This window comes from Melozone crissalis, unplaced genomic scaffold (genome assembly GCF_028551555.1).
Source record: "Melozone crissalis strain CALT ecotype California unplaced genomic scaffold, PUWL_Pcris_2 ptg000012l_1, whole genome shotgun sequence".
Taxonomy (NCBI): domain Eukaryota; kingdom Metazoa; phylum Chordata; class Aves; order Passeriformes; family Passerellidae; genus Melozone; species Melozone crissalis.
The window spans coordinates 5457212-5482322 of NW_026535790.1; the positions used below are offsets into that span (position 1 = coordinate 5457212).

The 25111-nt window shown below is 41.6% G+C and overlaps 2 protein-coding genes across 2 annotated transcripts in view; one reads left to right on the forward strand and one right to left on the reverse strand.

Moving 5' to 3' along the window:
• The first annotated feature begins 1244 nt into the window (after positions 1 to 1244).
• On the forward strand, positions 1245 to 5606 carry LITAFD (LITAF domain containing). Its single transcript, XM_054270604.1, has 4 exons — positions 1245 to 1344; positions 3782 to 3847; positions 4870 to 5029; positions 5498 to 5606. The coding sequence occupies exons 1-4, from the start codon at positions 1245 to 1247 to the stop codon at positions 5604 to 5606; spliced, it is 435 nt and encodes a 144-aa protein (XP_054126579.1).
• A 5020-nt stretch (positions 5607 to 10626) lies between these two features.
• USP7 (ubiquitin specific peptidase 7) overlaps positions 10627 to 25111 on the reverse strand; it is a 69923-nt gene continuing 55438 nt past the window's right edge. The window contains exons 18-31 of the mRNA XM_054270748.1: positions 24566 to 24671; positions 24124 to 24216; positions 23282 to 23349; positions 22279 to 22379; positions 20817 to 20970; positions 20402 to 20469; positions 19245 to 19353; positions 19075 to 19152; positions 18627 to 18727; positions 17951 to 18050; positions 16995 to 17114; positions 15688 to 15759; positions 14674 to 14764; positions 10627 to 12009 (exon numbers count right to left, since the gene is read on the reverse strand). Coding sequence (XP_054126723.1) covers positions 11903 to 12009; positions 14674 to 14764; positions 15688 to 15759; positions 16995 to 17114; positions 17951 to 18050; positions 18627 to 18727; positions 19075 to 19152; positions 19245 to 19353; positions 20402 to 20469; positions 20817 to 20970; positions 22279 to 22379; positions 23282 to 23349; positions 24124 to 24216; positions 24566 to 24671 — 1368 coding nt within the window. The 3' untranslated portion in view covers positions 10627 to 11902. The remainder of the gene's footprint in view (positions 12010 to 14673; positions 14765 to 15687; positions 15760 to 16994; positions 17115 to 17950; positions 18051 to 18626; positions 18728 to 19074; positions 19153 to 19244; positions 19354 to 20401; positions 20470 to 20816; positions 20971 to 22278; positions 22380 to 23281; positions 23350 to 24123; positions 24217 to 24565; positions 24672 to 25111) is intronic.

The following is a 25111-nucleotide window of genomic DNA, read 5'->3' on the forward strand; positions in this document are numbered from 1 at the left end:
TGCCTTTCTCTGACCCCACACATTTGGGCAGTTTATGCGTCTGTGCTCCTTTTTTCCCCCCAAAACACACTCTGACCTGTGCAACAAGGCTGTCCCTTTTTTCTGCAAAGGACTCTTCCAGTAAATGTTAGTAGGAAATCAACCAGTTAATACTGCTTGAAGGGGCAGCTAGGAATAATTATCGCCTTTCTGCTGGCAGGGACACAAACACACATCTCTATCCCCATCCTCTTCCTCCCACCCGCCTTTATAGCGAGGATCAGCCCCTGCCAACACCTGCAAAACACACATTTTGTGGTTTCACCCTGCTCAGAGCCTCAGGCAGCGCAGTCACCCATAATGAGGATGTTTCCCAACAAAAGCCTGTCACCTACCGATGAGACAATAGTTTCACAGGACAAAACCGGTCACGATAACAACGCTGATAAGTTTGCACAATAACCCGAAGAAAGACGGGTCCGAATTGCCGCTGATTGCACTGACTTAATCACACGGGAAGGTTTTTCACAGGGGCTCCAAGTGTGCTCTGCCCTTTTTTTGATTACTTGGAAAAATAAAAATAGCTTCTTTTCTGCACAGATAACTCTTTCAGTCCCGAGTTTGCACAGTGTTTTCTGGGGGAACATCTTGAGCTTCCCAGCACAAAGAAATACTATATTTCTCTTATTAAGATGGTATTTTCTACCCTCCACCTTCCTTACAATGAAGTGCTACAGGAACTGACTGCTCTCCACCCTATAAAAAACCAATGCAAGAACTGCTAATTTCCCTCTAAGCACCACCCGAGTGTGAGAAGCAGGAGCCAGAGAAGCACTGGCAAACTCAGGGCAGGGAGACCCAGGCAGGGAAGGTTTTATTTCACCCTTGTCTCGCAGGTGAGCCACAGGGGAGGTTTTATTTGCCCTTCTCTGGCAGGCGAGCACAGGGAAGGTTTGATTTTGCCCTTGTCTCACAGGCGAGCACAGGGAAGGTTTGATTTTGCCCTTGTCTCACAGGTGAGCGCAGGGAAGGTTTGATTTTGCCCTTGTCTCACAGGCGAGCGCAGGGAAGGTTTGATTTTGCCCTTGTCTCGCAGGCGAGCACAGGGAAGGTTTGCTTTGCCCTTGTCTCGCAGGCGAGCACAGGGAAGGTTTGCTTTGCCCTTGTCTCGCAGGCAAGCACAGGGAAGGTTTTGTTTTGCCCCTCTCCCACAGGTGAGCACAGGGAAGGTTTGCTTTGCCCCTCTCCCACAGGTGAGCGCAGGGATGGCGGCGGAGAAGCAGCGGCCGCAGGTGCCCATGGTGATGTACGAGCCGCACCCCGAGCGGTTCCCGGAGCCCTCGGCGCCGCCGCTGGGCCAGGACGGTGAGAGGGGCTGGGAGGGGATCTGGGGGCTCCCTGGGGTTGGGTTCCAGCGTTGTCATTACATTGCAAGGGTTCTATTGTCATTACACTGCAAAGGTTCCATATTGCTAGAATTTCATACCTCCATGATGTTTCTCACGGGCAGCTCCTCAGAGCACTGACTCTTCCTCATCCTCACAGCAGCCAACAAACTCCAGTTTCTCCTCAAGCAACCAATCCACTCTTTTATAGCACTCTTCTTATTGGCTACAGCTGTGGCCTGTTAAGATCAGGCCTGCTCCTAATCTTTAGTAATTGGTTCAGCTGCAACTCTTTGGGGGATAAGATTACATTCTATACCACTTTCATTTACCCATCCTGTGTCCCCCTACATTCCAGCTTATCACCGAGCACATCTGGGGCCCAGCCTTGCCAGGGTGTGATGGGTTTAGAAAGCGTCTATGCCAGCATAGAAACCTCGGGGTGGGATAGGATCTCCTAATAGAGACATCACTAAAATGTTCCTGTGCCTTTAAAGTTCAAAATTCTCAGCATCCACAGCTCCAACTAATGGCAATAATTTTTAGTTAATAATTTTTTAGTTAATATTTTTTTAGTTAAAAAATATATACTTAATAATTTAGTTTTGTTAATATTTTTTAGTTAATAATTTTTAGTTTAGTTAATAATTTTTTTTAAAACCACGTGTTTTATTGCAGCTGTATCGCTACAATAATTTCATATTCCTAATGTGCAAGTGTTCAGCCAGCAAACTCTGTACGTGGGTGGGCTGTGTCCTGCTTAAATTGTCATCTAGTTTTAGAGTTCTGCCTTTTTTCTGCAGTCCCTGCTGGCCAAGCTGCCCTGCCCAGGCTCCTTCAGGGATGCAGTGATGACAATTCAGCTGCAGGAGGTGCCAGGAGCTGCTGCTCTCCTGGGTGGGCTTTTCCTTCTGAACCCAGGCACTGCCCTCACACCCACACAAGCACCTCACAACACTCTCCATCTTCAGTGATTGTACCTTCATTACCTTCTGCTGCTGAGGAAATTGCCATTTACTGGACAGAGCTGGAGAAAAAATCCCAAAGAGAGATCAGGCAGTAACTAATAATGCTGGATGTGTCACCCGTGGGCCTCTAAACCTGACTCATTTTCAGACATTTTGCTCTGATCAGCTCTCTCTGTAAATATTTTTGTCCTCAAAGATCTCTCTGGCCTTTTTCTAAGCTCAGCAGAGCTTGCAGGAGGCTCTGGAGAAGGAATCTCTCTCACTTGGAGCCACTCAGGCAAGGCACAGGCAGTGCCCACTCCCAGCACGGAGCTGCAGATCCTCCTCTAACACACAGCCAGTGGGAGCTCACCTGTACTGAGCACATTCCTTTTCTAAATCAGAAGGAAATTATTTAGTTTTTAATTTTTTTTGCCATTTCCCCCCTAATAACATCCCCTAAAAAATCAAACAGAAAACTCCTCAAAACCAAAAACTAAAGACCAGCCCACCACCACAAAACCCAAATGCCATTGCAAATCTCTACCACTTCTGGCAAGCCATTCAAGAAAATATTGCTAACATTTTTTTTACTACGATATTTTATATCACTCTGAAAAATCCTGGTTTTAAATTGCATTTGTATCCTTGTGGATTCATTCCCTGGTTGCACCCACATCCTTTTTGAAAAGTTTGAGCACAGGCTGGACTCAGGGCTGCTCTGCCTGGGGTGAGGGTTCCTCCAATGCTGCCCAGGCTTGACCAACCAAGATTTCTCCTAGGGACGGTCCTCCTGTGTTTGGTACCACATCCACGCCAGCTGGCTGCAAAACTTTTTACATGGATTTATTTTGAATGTATTCATGAATGTATTTTTTTTTATACAGTCATTTATTTCACCTCAGGTAGGCTGATTGCATTCTTTAATTTAAAAGATTAGCAAAAGAACTGAAAAAGCTTGAGGTGTCTTAGTCACCAGCTTCCCTTCTCCCAAAGCAAAAGGAAAAAGATATTTTAATTTTTTTTCTTTTTCTTTCTAGAGCAGAGTGTGATGAAATATCTTTGTTGAAAGCTGATGAAGTTTGAACTAGTGAAAAGGCTCTATATATATATAAATAGTAAGGGTTGTTACCACTGAAGGTAGAAGTGCTGTGAGTCCTTTATCTCTGGAGTCCTTAAATTAAGATTGAGTATCATGACAGTGTTATGCTGGAATGATGGAGTTGCTGTCTTTCGTAAGAAATTATTTGGTTTTTCAGCTTTTGTTATGAAAGTGAGGCCAGGCAGCCACTGCAGCTCTTTGGCTTTGAGACCCCCTGAATCAGTTCTGGGGCTGCCCCTCCTGTGCTGGGTTTGGCACTCCCAGCAGGCCCCTCCTGTCTCACTCCACGGGTTTTGGGGAGCCAGAAGCTGTTTGGGAGGCAGAAGCTGCTGTTCCTTACACGTTTTGCCCTGTTTCTCTTTGCACAGGGGGCTATGAGTATCCTTCTCCCCCACCCTACTCATACCGAGAGACCACCATCGTGGAGGAGCCGGGTAAGCCCAGGCTGTGCAGGACAGCAGAGGGAAATGGGCTGGGATTGAACATCCACACACAGGGTGGGACTTTGCTGACCCCATCACAACCTCATAAGCTGGAAAATTTCCACAGAAATGTCAGAAGATAAACTAAGGGTAATAATACAAGGAACTTAAACTTGATTGTCCAGCATTAGCCAATCTACACAAGTAACCATTAAAAAAAAACCCAAAACAAACCAAACCAAAAAGGCCAGAAGCCAGAGCTTTCAGAACATTTAAGGCCAATGTTCCTGTTCTAGTCACCTTTATGAAGTGGAGAAGCTCAAAGGATTTGCTGAGGAAAGGCTTTGAAGGACAGTAACACCTCATACAGGAGCAAAGGAGACATACATTTTTAAATATCCTTAAAACCAGAAGGCACTTGAACTCAGACATGCTCTATCCTATCTATCTAACAGATACCTTCCCACTCCTCACATTTTGCCTCAGGCTACAGTGTGAAGTTGTACCCTAAACATGTTTTAGGATCCTTAAAATGGGATTTTTTACTGAAAACACTTCTGAAAAAATATCCTTCATGTATCTACAAGGGGTGTGACCCTCAGGGAATATGACAGTCAAGTCTAGACTGCAAAAACATGAGCTGGAGACTGAGAACAGCACCAGTAGCTGTAGCTACAAACACCTACAGCTGTTTGGTAGGTGTAAGAGTAACTGCTTTGATGAATTTCTCATCACTACTGAAAAGTTGATCCAGAAATTCCCCAACCTCCTTCAAATCTCTTCTTCAGGGAGAACAAGGATTTTCATCTCATTTTAAATATCAGAAGACAAACCCTCAGTGTCAGTTTACATCCACAGAGGGTGGTGGGGACACACAGAATCAGCACAGTGGCTCTCAGGAATACACCTGAAATCAACAATCTTAACACAGATGCCACATTAAGAACCCACATTCTCCCAGTTTAGGCTTTATAACTTGCAAAATATTTCCTGTGCTTCTAATTTGGCTGCTTCTCTTCTCCTCCTGAACTCAGTTTATTTGGTGCCCCAGCCTCCCATCATCGTGGCAGGGATCTTCTCCAGCAAACCAACATCCACAATCTGTCCCTCGTGCCGCCAGCACATCACCACCCAGGTCACCTACAGACTGGGCAAGCTGTCCTACCTCCTGTGCACCAGCCTGTGCATGGTTGGGTAAGTTTTCATGGGCACTGTGCAGATTCGGCACAGCAGAAGGTTAAAAATGAATAATTAAAAATCAAAGTTCTAGTTAGTGCCTATGCAGACAGTTTGCCCTTCTCCACTTGATGAGAAGCCACCCTGTCCTTTCTAGATACAGTCATCATGGCTACAGGGGATGCAAACTTGCTAAATTCATCCCAGTATGTTTCACTTTTCATAAGACAAGCAGAAATTAGTACAACACTGTCTCCTTCCCAACTGTAATTTAGAATCAGGCTCAGGAACAGACTCATGCATGAGACGTCAGAAGCAAAGATAAATTTCTTGGAAGATACTTTAAACATTAATAGGCTTGGGAAAGAAGGGGATTCACACAGTGGGAAGGCAGACAGAACAAGGCAGGGGGAATCACAGCTGTGGCCAGCAGGAAAGGGAAGGCAGAAATCATTCTGTGCATGTCCATCTCCCCTTTGGCTCCAGGTGCTGCTTCGGATGCTGCTTCGTCCCTCTCTTCATCAAGCTCTTCAAGGATGCAGATCATTACTGCCCATACTGCCAATTTCACATTTACAGATACAAAAGACTATAGAAACAAACTTTGTGCAACCAGATGCTGCAATGCCTCTATTTCCCAATGGCATAAGATTCTGCACATAAAACTACTGCTAGGAAACTCCCAGGACCATGCTTAGGTTCTGCAGCTCCCTTGCTGGTGAACCCACCTGGTAAACTCCAGTTTAGCACCACATGGTTGGACTGGCTATAAAACAAAAAACACTCCAAGACTAATTTGCACTATCATTTAATTCGATTCGCTCTATTCGATTCACTGCCCTGTGCTGTGAAGTTTCCAGCTGGTGAGTTCTTCAGCTCCTCTCAAATCCCCCACCCAGCTGGGACACAGACTCCTCTGGACCTCTCAGCCCACCACTACCCAAGGCTTGGACATGGATGTTTCAGAGAAGCTCTTACCTTCTCTGCACTGGAACCGACTGGCTGGGATTTCATTTCCCTCTGCTCTTCTCCCTGCAGGGCTGTAGGTGGTACAGTGTGGCTGATTATTTATTAACAAAACACTGAGTTATGAGACTGTCTTTACTCTGTTATTTATAAGGTAAGAAAATAAACCTGTTATTGTTCACAAGGCTGGCAAATCTGCTGTGTGCATTGCTGCCATGCCCTGTTTCACCCAGAGCAGAGATGCAGGTCACTGGGACACCCCCTTTACATTAACAATCTACAATGCAAAAGGCAAACACACAAAGAAGAAAAATCAGCAAGCACAGCTTGAAAAAAGTCACCACAACACAAGGCCTTTATTTTACCTCTCAGCCCTCTCACTGGAGTGCATCATCTCCCAAAGCAGGACTTAGCAGACTTCACAGTCACTCACCTTGTGCAATCAAATATCTGCAATTACAATGCTCAGGAGGTGCCCAGACCCTTCTCAACACTGACAGCAGCAGCAGCAGCTGCTGCAGCTTATTGCTGGCTGGAAAAATAAACAGAGGAAGAGAAGGAACTCGAGCATTTCCATGCTATAACATCATCAGTGCTTTCACATTGGCACATGGATTGCTGAGGGCAGGGGGGATGCGGGGCAGCAGCACGGAGGCTGCACTACGGGCACTTAAAGAGTTGAGAGAGATCCTTATCCAAACTGTGCAGGTGTGTGACCAGTACCCCTGTCCCTGGTGTGTCCTTGTGCTGTGACTGGTGCCCTATCCCTGTAGTGAGCAGTGTCGCTGTGCTGTGACCAGTGTCCCTACCCCTGCAGTGTGACCAGTCCCTATCCCTGCAGTGTAGTGTCCCTGTCCCTGTGCAGTGTCCCTGTCCCTGCTCGGTCACTCACTGACCAGCCACAGTCCTGGGGCACCGCCCGCCACCGCCCCCTGCCGGGCACGGGGCGCACTGCGCGCTCCGCCCGCGGGGCACCGGGACAGGGACACCGGGACAGGGACACAGCCAGGGACACAGGGAAAGGGTCACCGGGACAGGGACAGGGACACAGCCAGGGACACAGGGAAAGGGTCAGGGACACCGAGTCAGGTCAGAGTCCAGGTCAGAGTCCCCAGCAGCTCCTCTGGCAGCTGGCACAGCGCCACAGCAAAGTCCTGACTGTTGGACACTGGCACAGCGCCACAGCGAGTCCTGACTGTTGGACACTCACTGGGGTTGAAGGCAGCATCAGGAACGAGCCTCAGGAACAGCACTGCCCACCTGCCCTGTGACCCTAAGCCAGCTGTGCACCTCAAACTGCCCCTACTGAGCTGATCCCAGTTCAGTTAACCTAGGCTGGGCATATGCACTGATTTTTACTTCAACTCCTGAACCACTGCAGCATTCAGACCACAGAAACCCCAGTGTTCAGTGAGATGTGAAAAACCATAATCAATACATGTAAAAACTGTTAAACACCCATTTTCCCAGGCCTACATGAAAGGCAGAGCCAACCCTGCACAGCCCCCCCAACACCCAGCCATGCCCAGAGCAGCTGCCCCAGCTTTCCCTCCTCTGTACCAAGGTCAGGGACTGTCCCCCCCAGCCACCCAACCTGCTGTGACCTCATGGAACACAAACCCTCAAGGATGGAAGGCACAGAGATGGCAGCACAACAGGTTTTACCAATTCACACATTTTTTTAGGATGTTAAGATTTTTCTCTATTTTAAAATGTGGCTGTGAAACCACAAGCGTTGCTGTTAATTAGTGGTAAATAATGCACCAAGTCAGTGACATTAATCAGGAAAGGTGCAAAACCCAAATCCACATGAATATACACACAGCAAAGAAATTATATAAATATATTACTTGAGATGTGCAAAAAGGATTTAACAGAAGTAGTCAGGACATTTTTACATCACTATTTATAAGTACAATAGTTTTGCACAACTATTTAATAAAAAATAAAGGCTTCCAACCATAGCAAATTTAATTTCCTGCTGTGCTTGGTATACAGCTAACTTGAATATCACCTGGGACAGAAATGAAATAGAACACAGATTTGGACCCATATTAGGACATATCACATGTGAACATTTCCCCCTTTTTCTAACCCAAAGACCAGGCAGGTTTAACAGCCAACAATAAATGACACTTGCTGCTCTCACATCAAACAGTGACACTCTGACCTCAGTGTTTCAGGAAAAACAAGGGCTCAAAATGTGGAAGCTGAGGTACAAGTCAGATTTACCTTCTTGTAGAGGGACAGAATGTAAGTAAATAAAGGTAGTATAGAAAGTAATCTTATCCCCTATAGAGTTGCAGCTGGGTTAATTAGTAAAGATTAGAAGCAGGCCTGACTTTAACAGGCACAGCTGTAGCCAGTAAGAAGAGTGCTATAAAAGAGTGGATTGGTTGGTTGAGGGGAACTGGAGTCAGTGGCTGCTGTGAGGACAAGGAAGAGTCAGTGCTGTGAGGAGATGCCTATGAGAAACATCATGGAGGTACAAAACTCTAGCAATGTGGAACCTTTGTAATATAATGACAATAGAACTCTTGCAATGTAATGACAACACCTTCTGGCCAGCACACCTTACATTATTAATGCCATTCCTAACACACAATTTAGCCAAAGTTTGTGAACTTCATCTACTCGATCTAACCAACATCTCCCTGAGTTCTGAGCGACCCAAGAGCTGTAACTCCCACTCCTCTCCAAAAGGAAGAGCCGAGACACAGAGCAGAGTTTACCCCGGGCTATTTTATTTACAATATGTACAGTTCCTACAGAAAACGATTGCTCACAGAGGATTTCACACAGCAACCCCCCGGCGTGGCTCCGATGGGCGCTGCCGCCTGCAGCCAGCGCAGCCCCGCGCTCCGATAGCCGGGAAGGGTGGGGACGCTGGCGTGGGGACACCGCTGGCACAGGGAGGCTGCTGGCACGGGGACACCGCTGCTGGCACGGGTGGGGATGCTGGAGGAGCCGGAGGGCAGCAGCTGAGGTAGATCCGGGATGCGGGAGGCGCTCGCTGTGCTCGTCCTGCCCGGGCGGCTGTGCCAGCCTGTGCCAGCCTGGGCGGGTGAAGGGGCTGGGGCTGGCTGGCACTCTCTGGTCAGCAACTCTCACTGCTGTGATCTGCTCAGATTTCACAGAATGCTTTGGACTCCTTCAGGATAAAAGGCACTATGTAAATCTACAGGAACCACGCTGTTTTGGTAGGGAGAATTCGGATGGGCTGTTAACATGTTGTTCTGATGCTGTGTACCAGGAGATTACATCCTTATTGCTTAACACTTATATTACCATTACCTTAATTTAATGCATTCACTTCTATTATCCAGATAATTCCAAAATCTAAATAAAGAAATGGAAAGCATGGCGAATTTGAAGACTGTATTCTCGTAAATTTTTTTAAATGAACTAAACAAACATACTGCACCTGAGAAACCCTCCTGTCCTCCTCTTCATAAGTGTTTCCACATTTCAGTAACAAGTTACTTGTGCTCCAAAACATTTTTTTTTTCAGAAAATCCTTCAGTAATTGAAAACTGCATATGGAATGCCTCAAAGTATGGACATCACCAAAGTAGTGTGGGAATAGCACAATACTGAAGCACATGAAATCCAGTCATCTAAAACCCAAAAGGCACCCAAAATCTACTGTTAGTGGCTTTTTCTTCTGAAATAGGAAGGATTGTGTTTCTTAAGATAGTCCCTAAAAGCTGCCACCATCCCATAAATGAATGTGAAAACTTAGTGACATTCAGATACAAGCTCAATTTCATATCAGTCTCAACAATACTAAATATAATTAGGGCTTACTACTGCTGACCAGAGGCTCTGATTCACAGGAACAGTTTGGAAACAAATCCTGACATTTACTGAAAGCCTGTAGAGACAATCCAAGAACCAGTAAAAACAGCCCTGGGATGGTGCAGTTGTCACCAGCCTGTGGAAATGCAAAGCAAAGGAAAGCTTTCTCACTTAAGGCATGCCTGATAAGCACTTCCCTCTATGCTAACCTACACACACAGACAGCAAAACAAAAGTAAACAACTAGTTTGCCTTGACTGAAAATAAGAGACAGTTAAAAGCACTGCAAGATACAAACTAAAAAGAGAATCAAACATTCCTAGAACTTGCACCTTCTGTTTTGGTTTGAATACAGGGAACACATTACAGAGGGAATCTATTACTCTATGAAGAGACCTTACCTTTAGAGACTCCAGATTTCACTTTACAACATTTATAATATTAGACTTGAGAATCTGGACCACAACATTTTTTACAGGCAGGCAGAGTCCAGTCTACCACAAAGACTCTACTACAAGCTTTACAAACAAACTAGTAAAATAATTTTTCCATTTGTCTTTTTTGTACATGGCTCCTTTCCTGGAAAACCTTTTATTTGTTAAGCTCAAATGTGACTAGTTAGGATGTAAAAAAACCAAACCCCACAAAAACCTACAAACCCCAAAACTATTAAACAGAAACCCCCACAAAGTTCCCCCAAAACAATGAATGAGGATTATACAATTGTCAACACTTAAGGAAAAAGAAAACCACACCTTTAGCAAAATCTCATGAATGAAAACATTTCCCAAAACTCTATTTCCAAGGAGAGGAGAAATCTTCTTCAATGTCCATGTCATCACTCATCAAAAAAAATTTTATAGAAAATTTTATTCAACATACAACATTTTCCAGCAAAAAAAGGCAATATACAGGAAGAGGAGTTGTACACTGCGGCTACAGAAACAAAATAAAATACTGGAAAAGAATGTAAAATTAAGTGTGAATTGCTGATTCTATCTTTACTGCACTCAAAACTAGACACGCGGCTGGCATTAGCTCCAAAGAAAAGGAAGCAGTCTGGGGACTGAAATAAAACTACACACAATGAATATCAACATCAGTGAAATTCACTTGCAGACTCACCCAATAAAATTAACCTCCAAGTGTTAAATTGTACATGTTCATTCATTAAATATACAATTGCTTTTTTCGGTTTTTTTTCTTCTTTTTTCGTTTTTTTTCCTCCTTTTTTATACAAAGTCAACAGCTTACTAAACACTAGTGAGCATGCCCTCTGTGCTAAAAGGCTAGTTCTTGTGTTTTCCCCATCTCTTCCCATGGTAACTAAATTAATGATATTTATAATCTTTTCACTTGCTTTTGCCAACTTTTGAGTGTCATTCTATTTGCCAGGAGATGGCATAATCAATTGCAACAGTATTTCTCGGTGGTTGGAAATTTCATAAAAAGACCCAAATATCTCTTTTTAGGACTCGGGGCATCCACTTGGTAAAACAGGATGCAAAGTATTGACTAAATTAAATGAAAACTAGTTTATTAAAAAAGATTCTATGAAGCTGGAGGAGACAAAAATCCCGAATAAGTGCCAACAATGTACACAATAAAGTAGAGATTGCTATTTATTGATGATGTGAGTTTTTCTTTTGCATTTACAAATGCACAAAAATGTCATTTAAAGTATAACTGAAGGAAATAAATCTGATGTGAGTCTAAACATAAGACTTACTAGCTGCAGTGATGGTGAACACCACATGGGAAGGGCAGCCAGTCAGCTTATGCCATCTATAAACGTACTACAGACAAATAATTTTGCCAATGTCAACTGTTCTACTAAACTCTTCCCTCATTATGCTGACAATTGCCTTGCATTACGTTTACCATAAAATAACTCTCATTGGCATCCAAGCTTTTATAAAAACACCTTCATTTTGCTCAAAAAGGGCAGTCAATAGATACAGAGAAGCCAAACTGAACAGCCTCAACAAAATAAAATTAACATCAGCAGCAAATCCTCTTGCTGAAGACTTCAGATATAGTGCACGTGTACCAAAGTTCTACAGTTGTTAAAAAGGTGCACACACACACTTATTTTTGTCCCTTGCCTTGACAATCTGGTTAAGTAAGTCAGTTATGGATTTTAATAGCTTTTTCAAGGTAAGTGTAGCGACTTCTCTTTGGGGCTTTATTGAAATGGTCAAGCCCTAGCCATGGCCTTGGATGAGACATGTTGCCTAGAAAAGAAAAGAGAAAAAAAAATGAAGTTTAAAGAATAAACTGGAAAAATGTTTCCATTACACAGCCTAGTGCTGTGTGCCCTGCCCACAGTGTGCTGGGAATCAGAGAGGGCAGAGCAGCCCCACAGCCAGAGGGGCAGGGTTTTCCTTCCAGCAGCACCTTCACAGCTCCTTCTGCAGCAGGTCCCTGCTTTTTGTCTTCTTCAGTCACCTACAGGACTTTACAGCAGTGAAGGCTGTGCTAAAGCAAGATAACCACTGCTATGGCCAGAGGCACATCACAGTACCAGCTGTACCACCAAAGTGCTGAGCCTGTTTCACACAGGGAGGATCTGCCACTGAAACATGACAGCCAGCAGTATTTGCCATAATCTCTGCTATCCCTATCACCTACTTTAACTGGGAATATCGGTTTAATTCATGTAAAATGTAAATAATGCTAATTAAGAAATCATGAAACTGACCCTCCTCTTTATTTTCTAAGAAAAAACCTTAGTCACTTAGATTGCAAAGAAAATATACAGATTTTTTTTTCATTTGTTCAACCCATTATTATTTATTCTACTGCTAATTTTAATGAAAAACCACAGTCCACATACTTTTATTGCAAATGGGAGAAATTCTCTTTTAAGATGTTCTCAGTGCAGAGCATCCAATGTTCTTTGAAGTGAAATGATAAGGGCAGAAACTAAAGAGGCCCCCAGCAAGGAAAGTACATTCTACATTCAAAGCCATCAGCTGCAACCACTAAAGCATAAAACATGTGACCTTGTTGGTTGCCTGCATCTGCATTTTATGATATATTTTCTTCAATCAAAATTATTTTGGTTTTTTTTTTTTCCTTGTTTGACATAACGTTCAATATCAAATTAAGAGAGAACTGCCAATCTTAGTGGTAGAATTTGAATGTTTCTGAAGAAAGAAATGAGATCCTACATGGTTGGTCATGTAGCTATAGTGATGTACCTTGGCAACAGCAGAGGGACACTACTGACATCAGCTGTGCCAATCAAACTGTGCAATGCCCCAGCTTTGGTTCCATCACTCCAGTGTGCTAAAATTTGGCATTTATAGAAATTATTTCTATCAAAGTATATTCTATCACAGGGGTGAATTCCATGAACTCTCAAATTAAAACCTTTTGCTCTCACATTCCCTATAACTCCTACAAACAGTTCAAGTTCTCCCTTTCCCACATTCTGTGCCTTTGACGTGGTCACCTGGTTGGTTTTTCAAGCTGTTTTGGCACCACTGGCTCTGCCTTGCTCACCAAGCCCAGCAGCTCATTGCAGACTATTGCCTTTCCCTCCCTGACCCAAGGGAGATGACTCTCAGAATAAAATCAGGACTCTGCCTGGATCTGTCTGTGGAGAAATGCCCACCTCCAAGCTGACCATCCAGAGACCCTCCACCAGTAGTGCCCACAGGTGACTGTGACACACTCCTGGGCTCTGGGGTGACTTGTGCACTCACAGCTCTGGCAAGCCAAAGCCTGCCTGTGCTACCCACACAACAAAAGGATTGTTTGCTAGGCTCCTGCCAGTAATAACACAGGTCTAATTCTCTGCAGGTTTTGAAATAAATGGACAGTTACAGGATTTCTTTACAGCTGTTACATCAATCCAGAGCACAGCTGGGAAAAACTGGAGAAAGCTTGATCCCAGCAAAACCTACCAATAAAAAATTACAATTCCTAATTGCCAGAAAAATAGAACTGCAGAGAGTCAGTGCAACTCACAGAGAGGAGCACTCAGCTAAGGTGGGAGAAGAAACCCCAGTGAATTCAAGGGTTTCAATGGATCCCTGACTGTGGATGCAAAGGTGCCATTCCCAAACAGAACTCTCCAAAGAGGAAAAGGAGAGATTTGGATTTAGAAGCACTGCTGCAGGTGGCCCAGAGGAGCTGCAGCTGTCCCAGCCCTGGAAGTGACCAAGGCCAGGTTTGATGGGGCCCTGAGTGACTGGTCTGGTGTGTGGCACCCATGGCAGCAGGGTGGAATGGGATGATCTTTAAGGCACCTCCCAGCCCAACCCATGCTATGGCTATGAAAACATTCCTGTGGTGGAACTCCTGGAGGATTAACCTGGTTTCTCCCATGTGTAAATGTCTAAGAAAATAGAGGTTTAAATGTCAGTCAAGTAAACAAGGTGGCAACCCATCCAGAGACAAATTTAGAATGGAGCTGAATTTGTACCTTGGTGACTCATTTCTTATGGAAAAAAAATTTAAACAGCATCTAATTGACATATTTAATGTTCTTGTTAGAATCTTCAGATTCATTGAGGATATGAAGAATAAACAAGAATCAAATATGCAAGGGGGTAGATGGACAATAAAGACTAGGTGCAACTGATGCTGTAAATTGTGTTATACTGACACTGGACCCATTTGGTCATTCACATGCAATCTTTTAACTCAAAGGGAAATAGATTATTTATCTACATGCCTATAAAATACATTTTCTTGGACTAACACATTCAAGTAACACTGCTCAGTGCACACACTGGTGTATATAAAACTTGCTTGGTCACTACATCTAATGTATGTCATGCAGAAAGAACAAACTCTCTGTATCCTGAGTTAAGGATGAACACATTATAACAACTGGCAGGGCAGCTTCAGCAGGCCAAAAGAAAAGTGAGGTTGTCTAACAAACTTACCAGGTTGGGACTCAAAATCTTTCAAATTCACTTCATACTCATCTTCATTGAGATACTGGTGTCGGCCCATCATTACAATGGCAAATTTAAACTATGCAAATAAAAAAAAATCAAAAATCAAGCGGTAGGATATGACACTAAAATTAAGCCTTCAAGTCTAAGTTCACAGTCTAATCTTCAGCTGGTTGTAAGTAGAAAACTTGTAACTTCAACTTATAACTTTCAACTTCAGAATTGAAAAAGGCCAATCCTGGTTAAAACCCTCATCAACAACCTGGATAATGGGACAAAATAAATGCTCAGGAAATCATGAACCCACATCTTGGACTACTGTGTCCAAGTTCAGACCCTCCAGGGAAAAACACAGGGCAACAAACTGCAGCAAGTGCACAACAGTCCAGGGAGGCTGTGAGAGGCCTGGGGGGAACCTGGCATTCAGGGACCTCTGGGAAATGGGTTCTATTTACCCCAGAGAAGAAAAGGCTGACAGGGTATCTGTAGTTTTCCACCACCTGGAGGATGGTGCACAGGAGCAGGCTCTTCTCAAAAAACTGCACAGAGGCGACCTCCACAAGTTGCAAAATGAAACATTCTGATTATGTGCAAGGAAAGCAAAAACTTCCCAGTGATAGTGGAAATACTCTAAAACACAGTGTCCAGAACAGGGCAGAATTCCCACCCTTGGGAGTTTGCAAATTGCAACTAAAAAACCCTGCACAACCTGACTGAGTCACGTTCTGCTCTGAACAGGAATGTGATGTGGGGGTGGCTTCTAAAGGTCCCACACCAGCTACACTTTCCTGGGTTACTTTGTTTTGCAGAATATCTCTCTTGATGCAGTACAGAAATACTGATTCTAACTAATTAGTCCTAGAAAAAGCATTACTTCAGTCAAGCACCTGTTCTATCACACAAAATCAACACTTATCCCAAGTCTGGGGTGTTCCAGCCTACTACAATAAACTCATGAAGGGTTTACAGTCAGCAATAAAAACTCTCCCAATTTGAAATTACCTTCTCAAATTCTTTTTCTTGTATGTCCAGCATTGTCTGAATTCGCTTCATAACCTCTCTGAAGTGTTCACCCTAATAATTACAACAAGATTTTTAATGTCAAAAAAATCTGGGAAAAAGGGAAGCTTGTTAGTATTTCCTGCTTTAAGCTTCATTGAAATAGATTCCCTCAATGTCTCTGTTATTTACAAAATTATACAAGTGTCAACATCATTCTCTACAATATGGAACAACAGCAGGCAACTTGCTCTGCATTCAGGAACTTTAAGTCTTATTGATTTATCATTATGAACACTGCCCCATAAATTGCTCAGGCACTGCTACTGATATGTCCAAGTCAGGTTAAAGAGCAAAAATCAGAAAATTAGCAGCAAGATAGGAGTTTGTAAAAAAACCCCCATATTCTTGCTAAGTTTGTTGCTACTTTTTGTAGTATGTTTCTGCTCCCTGTCTATGTAAAGTGACCAAAAAAGTGACAGATACTGTCAACTTAAAGATGAATAAAATATATTAACTGTGATAATAAGGAAATGCAGAGCAAATGCTTTTCACCAAAAATCACCAAACAAGTGTTACTCTTTGATCAAAAATATGGAAAAGAGTAAAATGATAATTTTAGAAGTAAAAAAAATATGGACACATTTCTCATTCCCAAATTTTTAAAATAGGTAATTTTCATACAAAGTAACATATATAAACCAGAAAAAGCTTAGAAGGAAATGGTAACTCCTCCCAGAAATACACTTTGATTTTAAGAGAATCAGGGTGACATTCAGCTGGAGCAGCACCACAGGAAAAACTTGAGAATTTAAATTAGGCTTTCAAAATTAGCTTTTGTTCTTGTACCAACTTTCAGCCCAGGAAGATAAAGCACATCAAATTACAGAAGGGATGAAATGCAAAGTCATCTCAGAAAGTGATGGAGAAAGCAACCCCATTTTCCATAATCCTGTCTCAGTGAGAGCAACCAAGGCAGGGCCACTTTTGCCAACAACTCTGCACTGCAGATACTCAAGTGCTGCTGGAAATAGGGTTCTGGTTTGCTGGGGGGTTCTGCAGGGGGCAGGGGATGGCAGCTGCTGCCAAGTGACAGCTTTCATGGTGTTCACAGGCCCACCGAGACACTGAACAACCTGGGTATGCAAAAGGAACTGAGCTGGGAAATGGCTGAACCATAAAAAGGCACAGATTGGGCAGAACCTTTGTATTTTCCTACTCACTTCATACATTAATGCATTTCTTCAACAGTACTTAAAGCAAAAATCATCAGTACAATCCCACAGAAGAAAAAGGAAGGCATACTGCACCTGGTGTATCCTCAGCAAGAATGGGATTCCAAATGTTCCAAAAACCTCTTTGTGGAAATGTGCCACTGTGATTAGCATCTCATTTTCTTTATCTATATCTACCTGGTCCAGAGGAATTTCCTAGATCCAGACAGAGAATTGTGACTCCAATCAGTAAACTTCCACAAAAAGAAACTAATGCTTTCAAGTTATTTTTCTAGCTATTAAGCATTATTGATGTACTGTTACTGATTCCAAACAATTCTATTCAAAAGCAATTAAAAGAGCCATGTTGTTTGACAGAGTCTTTTACCAGAGTCCCTCATCCCTGGCATGACAGCACTTCAGCTTCCCCTACTCAGGAAATATTCTCCTGGCTTCCCTGAATGGCTTTTTTGACAAGAAATCTTCTATCAGTGCAGAACTAGCTGACAGTAACACAGGCCTCTTGCCAGCTCCTCATTACAGTTTACACTGGAAACTTTTTTTTTCCATTTCTGATCTTTGAAGCAAGTTAGTAGATCTAAATAATGAGACGTTTAAAAAAAAAATCACATGTTAAGTACCAAATTTGTTTCAAGAACCTCAAGTGTAACAGAAAAGGAAACAAAATTTTTTAGAATATTACAGTACAAAAGTGAGTTCTAAGTATAAACACTTCTATCATGAACTCTCAAACAAACCTTGGAATTACTGCCAAGACATTCAATGTCCTTTGGACAGGCTCTTGCAAAGTCTTCACGTATTGTTATAAAAACATTTATAAAACTGAAATAATGAAACCATTGTAGGGAAACAGATGGAACAAAGATCTTTTTTAAAGCATTATCTTAAAAAATACATATAATATTATCATGTAATCTTAATACAAAATCCCAGTATTTGAAGGTCAGCACCCAGAAAAGAAAATTACCAGCTGAAAGAGTTTTCTCTCTCCAAGTCAGGTTTTAAAGTTCTCTAAGACAAGCACAACTTACCTCTATTCGAAACGTTCGACTTGTTGCAGGTGACAAACACTCTAACAGCTCATCCTCCTGATGGACACCGATTATTTTGTAACTTACAATTTCTAGCAGCCTTAAAGATAAACAGAAAAAGCATTTTTAATAAGTGAATTTAAAAAATTCAATGCAACATTTCTTTCTCAAATTCTCAAAGAGATTAGTGTAGAATGTACACTGATGCTGCTATTGTATTTATAAAATTCTAAATTCAATCTTTAGTAAAAATTAAGCATTAAAGCCATGAGAGGTTAAATTATTTCTGGCTCATGGCAAAAAGCCAGGATGTGCCATTACAAAATATAGGTTGCTATTGGAGATTATTTTGTATATCCTCTTTAAATGACCTCACTTTAAACTCCTGTAACTCCTGAGAAGTGCATAGCATGAAATGCTTGGATTTGAAACAATTAAGTCATGACTAACAAATGCAATTGATGAAACTCAAGGATGTAAAACACAAAACAAAAAACTATGTAAAAATTCTTTTTATAGCTAAGAAGAACTCTTAACAGAGCCAATCTGGAAGATTTTAACACAATATTACATTTAATCTGTTAATAATGGTATCTATAGTATTTTAAATTCTACAGATACTTTGCTGCATAAAGTTTACATGGTGACATAGAAGAAATGAGTCTTCCACCTTTACCTTAATTTCCCTGAACCTTTTTCAGAGAGTTCTACAACTTTTTTACATTCTTCTAACAGGTCCCGCACACACCCATGCTTATCTGGATATACTGTTATTTCCTGTGGAATTTGAAACACAAAAATCATTAGAAAATCTGAGAAAGTAAACAACCACATTAAAGCACAGAACACAGCAGACTGTTCTCCCTAACCACTCATCTTGAAAAGATAACTGAAGTCAACACTTTTGTTATCTTTAACATTTTTGTTAAGAGATCTGATTTTTTTTTTTTTTTTACATTTTTTGTGCTCTTTGGGGGTTTTTTTGCTGTTGGTTTGTTAGGTTTTTTTTTTTACATCATGTACAACTTTGCTCTAATTCTGTACTCCTCAGAGGTAGACCCATAACCACAGCCATTCTAGCTCTGACACAGAAATGACAGCAAGTGTGTAATGGCTTCACTCACCTCTTCCCTAAACTGGCTATTTAGCCATATGCACTTAAAACTTCTTCTGTTTTCAAAATCAGTTATCTTCATTTTGAGCTAAAGAAATAAAAGAAAAACACTTTAGGCATACTTTGAATAGGGCAGAATTATTTTTATAACTCACCCCAACAAAAAGAGAAGACTCTTACCTGTTGATAGTAGAGTTTTTTCGGTTGCCTAGGCTTGAAGAACTGCAGAAGATCTCTTAAAGTACCTTCATAATTATGTCTAAGAGGATTACCAGGGCCATCCCTATAACTACAGAAAGAAATGTTCTTAAAATCCATCTCTTCAAAATCCATTACTGCTCAGCAAATTGGAGCACCAAGAACATTTTTATTACTGTCTTCCACAATTTCACATAATTGCTAACACAGCCTAAGCAGCACAACACACAGAACTTTAGTGATTTTTAAACACAGCCTGGCTGTGGGAACAGAAAACCATTCAGGGTGTGTGTTAACTCTCCTGGATGTTTACAAGCTCACTGATGTCAGTGCTGCAGGCTGGCAGACCTACATTCCTCTGAAATTACTGGCATAGCAGCACATGCTCTAGATTGTGAAAGGTTAATTTGTGGAGCCATGTGACACAGCAAATTCCACAGTGACCACAGCCCTGCAAACTACAAAGAGCTACTCAAATTCTCACTGATGATGAAGGGAGATAGCCTCAGGTAACTAAAGAGCATTTACACTTCCATGAATACAGAAAGCTGTAAGTGTATGTGCATTATTCCTGAAGCACACACAGAGCTATGTACACTACTTTCTGCTCTAGTTTTATACAGATTCAAGTTTTATCCACAAACATATGTAAAACCACCACTTTAACCAGAAATATCCCTTTGAGCACCTGAGAACTTGTTAAATTATCATCATCTTCATAAAATCTCATTTGCAGACTTTGAGGGAGGAGGGGAGAATTCAGTGAAGTAAATCCTGCATTTAAACTTGTAAAATCAGCAAAAATACTGCTTTTATGTGCATTTGTTTCTGCTCTCCTCCATTCTAGAAATCTGCATTCACTGGAACAGCACTTGAATTAGCTTAGCAATTTATCCCACAGCATCAGGTTTTGAAGTAATTAATGATTTTTAAAATGACATTTACTAGAACTCTTCTAAAACATGCAATTCTTTGAGGCTCTAGAGACAGACACTGCAATACTTCAACTGTCAAAGCAACCTGCTGTGCTTGCCACAAAGGCAACATCTTACTGGTACAGAATTAGTTAATGACCTGGAAAAGGCTAAGTTTTGAGGAGCAGCTTAGACACAGAATACTAAGGAATTTGTCTTACTTACCCTTGGGACTTGAAAAATTGTAATAGCATTGGATCCGTGTTAAGTCTCTGAGCGACTGTCTTTGCAACCTGAAAATAAATTTTGGTAAGTTCTGAATTGTTTCACACAGTTATGACATTGCTCTACATCATACAGTCATTATTTCATGAGACTATAATTTCCCTGACAGAGCAGAATGGTCTACAAAGAAAGAATCCAATTATCAAATAACTCATTATTAATAAAACTGGAGGGTTTATAGTATTTTTTTCTCACAAGCCTTAGTGGCTTCCTTAAAATTTTTCATTTAAAATGAAATCTACACAATGCAAAAATGTACACAGACAGTTTAAGAACTTTTCTAAAAGTAAGTATAATGAATTAGTGCAAAAGTTACTTTCCAAACAAGGAAACAAAAGAGAAACAGGAGACATGCCTGAAAGTAATTCATCCTATTGGATAAAGTAACAACAAAGCCTGGGTCATTGGGGATGGTTTTGTCACAGAAAATGACATCCACACGGTGATAGAGGTCTCTGAAGTATTCCTTAGCTGTGGGGAGCTCGCTGTTATCGTTTTCTGGGTCATCCCTACAAGAGCAAACAAATGGTGATACCATTACACATCACATTGTTACACACACAGGCAGCTGGGACTTTAAGAACATGTTCTACAGTGAGTCAGCAGCAGTGGAGAGATACAGAGATGAAGTTTGGAAACCTTCTGCAAGAGCCACCAGTGGCACACAGTAGGACTGGTGCAGTCAGCAGTGACCCAGAGCCCGCCGTGGCTGTGTGCTGCAGCCCCTGCCTGCTCTGCTGGGCTCCTGGGGGTTCACAGCAGCACTGCAGCAGGAGCTGGCCCTCCCTCCCACCCTGCCACATCCCTGTGTGTCTGTACTAATGCTGCACAGCTTTCCCTGAGCCCCTGTATGGGTCACTTTGCACAGAGGACAGATGGACGGCATTCCCTGGCACAGAGAGGCAGAGCAGTGGGCACAGGGGCCGGTTTGGGTCACTCCTGACTGGTACCCCAACTTCTCTGCAGAGAAATAGCACCAGGGTACAAGCTGTGCACTTACCCAGGAGTCAGCAGCCAGCCAAGGGTGCATAACACCAACTGGGTCAACTGGGACTGCGAGTTCCAAGGCATGACATGAGAAATACATTCATCTCACATAATCTGGGGTAAGAGTGCTGAAGACAGACTAGCTGGCTTCCACCCACTGTCAGCCCATGGAGAGAAACAGAGCAACACAGTTGGGTGTGACCATCAGGAGTGAGAGCATAGAAATGCTGATTAATAGCCCTGCCAAGCTTATGAAAGATCCCTTCATTGGACACAAGATGCAGGAGCTCCCCTTTTGCCTTGGAGAAATCTCCAGCTGAAGCACCCGTACACCTACGAGTGGCACGTGCTCAGGCAAACTGGGAGCATCTCATCACTGCAGACCAGTAAGGACCTGACTGTGAGCACAAGGGAGAGGCAAAAAGGGGAAGCAGTTCAGTGTAGTTCTGGGCTGAAAGAGCTCCAAGAGCCTTGTCTGGTGGTATCTGAAATGCTGGAAGGCTCTTCTGTGTCTGTGTTACAGTGGCTCCAGTACAAAGCTGCACAAATCAGATGCACTGCTGAACACACTCTGGTAATATTATGAGCTATTTTAGGTTATTGGTTTTCTAAACTAGGAGGACACCTTTTCCTTAAGTAATGTGGCACGTGATACTCAAATAGCACTGATATTTGCTCATTTCCCCTTTGAATAAACAAATGAGAACTGCAGAGAACACATCTACTATTGGAATGTAATACTTAGCTCTTGATAAAAAAGATTAAAGGAAGTTCAGCTTTCAAAAACCAGGTGATAAGATTGCAATAAGGTGCCCCCTTAAAATACCTACTTCTGAAACACTATGATGTCACCATCCATGAGTTCATCAAGAGCTTTATCAAGAGATACATCATAGTCTTGAATCCTTTCTGTTAAATTGGGTTTAACTTCCTGCAACAAAGAACAAAAATTATTGATCACAAAATAAAAGACAAAAATAAAGGTCACAAATAAGTCACAACAGTGAAGAAATCATCAGCTAAGGTAACCTGTATATTCTTTCAACTGAAACAAATGGATAGATACGTATCTATTCAAATCCAGTGCATGTATTATTAAATATCTATATGCATATTACATATTTATACTTGCAGGCTGACCTCTGGGCTGACCCAGGGATAAAAGCACCTGTGTAAACAAACTGGAATGGCACTGTAACCTTGGCGTGCCCAGAACAAGTACAGCTTTGCTTTTTAGGACAGCACTGTGTGTGCTGCCCTGGAACCACCAGAGAGAGCAGCAGGACTGCTACCAGAAACTGCAGCAAAAACCAAATTCCTTGTTCTTACTCTAGCAAGGACTTGGCCTTGGCAAGATCTGCATCATCAGCACTCAATAAATGTAGCAGTTTTGAAGAGTCACTGCTTGTGTATTTGGGCAGAAACAGCCTAGCAGACAGGATTTTGTTTCCTGATTTTGGCTTGGGGAAGGAAGAAGCAACATTTTCTCAACTTCACTAAGGTGGGAACTGAAAACACAATGGCCAATAATGAAAGCAGCACCAGCTCCTCTAACTCAGCAACACAGGTTTAGCACAACAAAGCTGCTCATATAGGACCCTCATGGAGACAGTTTTGAGTTTAAAGCTTTACACTTTTATCTGTTTAATATAAAATCTGTTTTGAATTTAACTCTCTGCTGCTACTCTTTTGCAGCACTGTAGACTTCAAAGTTACAGACTACAGTGCTGATAATTTATAAATTACTATTGTTATGAGCAACTTTTTTAAATTTTTTTTTTCTTTATAGCATGCAAAAGACAAAAAAGTTACAAAAAGTTTATCAATCCAAACCTCATAGAGGATAAGGTTAGTTTCTTGTGGAAATCCTGCTCTCTCACACATAACTGGAAGCAAGTCACCTGTTGGAGAAAAAAGAAGGAATGTGAAATGTGTTGCACTGATTGCTAGTGAGACCAACCACAGAAAGGAGACAATCCCTTTCTTTACCCTGGGTAGATGGTTCTACAATGCCTGAGAAAGAGTTTTCCACACCTAAGTTTCCCTTGCTGACATTCAATCAGACACACATTTATGGTTCCTTTCCACTTCATCTGAGCCACAAAAATATGTGCAAGTTCACTGAAAATCCAAGAGATTAAATAACGCTGCTCTTTCCCCAGAAAAAACGTTTATTATCTTAAAAAGAAAAAAAAAGACAGCTAAAATACAAAATTTTAAAATATGTAAGTTAACAAAATGAGACATTCAAAACAAAAAACTAAAGTATTTTTAGTTAGTGGGTATTTGCTGAACTCCTTAAATGGACCCATATGAAAATCAAGGCTCACATGTAATTCAGGCTGAGCAGCTGCTCAGGCTGCCATAGTGAAAGGTTGTAGAAGAGTTACATGAAAAGCTCTTGGGAGGGAAATATCACATCCCAAAGCTTTGCAACAGGTCTGAAACAGCTGTAACACCTGGTGAGTGCAGCAAAAATGAACTGACCACCTGTGGGGTTTTCAGGCTCAGACCTGCAGAAAATGTCACTGACCCCACATGGGGAAAAAAAATAAGGATTTGCTTCTGTGGTGTAACTTTGGTTTCAGTAAGGGAATTATTATTAAAGGAAAAGTATGTGTCAATCTACTTGAAAAACTTCAATGATCACAATGAAATTGAAATTCAGAACTCACGTATTTTACAGGATATAGGGGTGTAGATATGTCCACAATAATTCAAACTCCGAGTTTTCGGATCATACATCTTCAAAAACAACATTACATCATCTACAAAGTAAAAAACAAGATTTAATTTTAAGTAAGGCTTGGGGAGGGGGAAGGAGATCACCTAGATGTTTTTATTTACACAGTAACAAATATGTGTCTATTAATTTGGTGCCCTTAAAATATAGAGAGAAATTTATTCAGTGAGTCTAAAAACATGCAAAGTATGCCTTTCACTTCAAGAGAAATGAAGGAAAAAAACTGTATAAGAAAACTAATTTCAGCAGAAATTTTAGTAGTTTGATGGATACATCAACAACATCACTGAAAAAAGGGAGTGCACAGTGTTTTTGGAAATACACCCAACATGAAAGCATTTTGTATTTTAGGAGTGTTTAGCCCATATGCTTACGATCTTTATCAAATTTGGGTAATGTTGCTCCAGTAGCAGCCATCTCTGGATCTACTGTTTCCAAAAATATTGTCCATGGATTCTCATTGTCACTGAGCTCAATCATCTATGTAAAAAGAGAGAAGAAAAAAAGTCTGAAGAACCTAATACAACCTGGTATCAGCATTTTAATCAGATACAAGAACTTTATGACATTGGACAAATGGGAGAGGTTGGTTTTTTTTTTAAGTTGTGTTAAAGGAAGTTCATGAAATTTATTAAGACAAACAAATATGGATATAAAACCACCAAAGCTTTGATGTAGCAGTAACAGTAGGCTTTATTTAAAATGAACCCACTTCTTTACCTTTCACAAGTTTACCTATAGCTATCTTTATAATGGCAAGGACATGACTTAATTTTAGAATAAAATGAAGGTGAAACCATCCTGTGGTATTTAGACACATTTTACATTTTAAGGAGCAGAATTCCTTAAATCCAGAGGGTTTGCCCCTTTTGTCAAAGGGACATTTCTGTTTTAATCTAACATAAGAAATCACAATTACA

Bases quoted from the DNA above. Each gene is read 5' to 3' on its own strand.
- LITAFD (XM_054270604.1), top strand. From the start codon at position 1,245: ATGGCGGCGGAGAAGCAGCGGCCGCAGGTGCCCATGGTGATGTACGAG. The intron at 1,345-3,781 runs GTGAGAGGGGCT...CTCTTTGCACAG, and splicing joins GCCGCCGCTGGGCCAGGACG to GGGGCTATGAGTATCCTTCT. The intron at 3,848-4,869 runs GTAAGCCCAGGC...TCCTGAACTCAG, and splicing joins CACCATCGTGGAGGAGCCGG to TTTATTTGGTGCCCCAGCCT.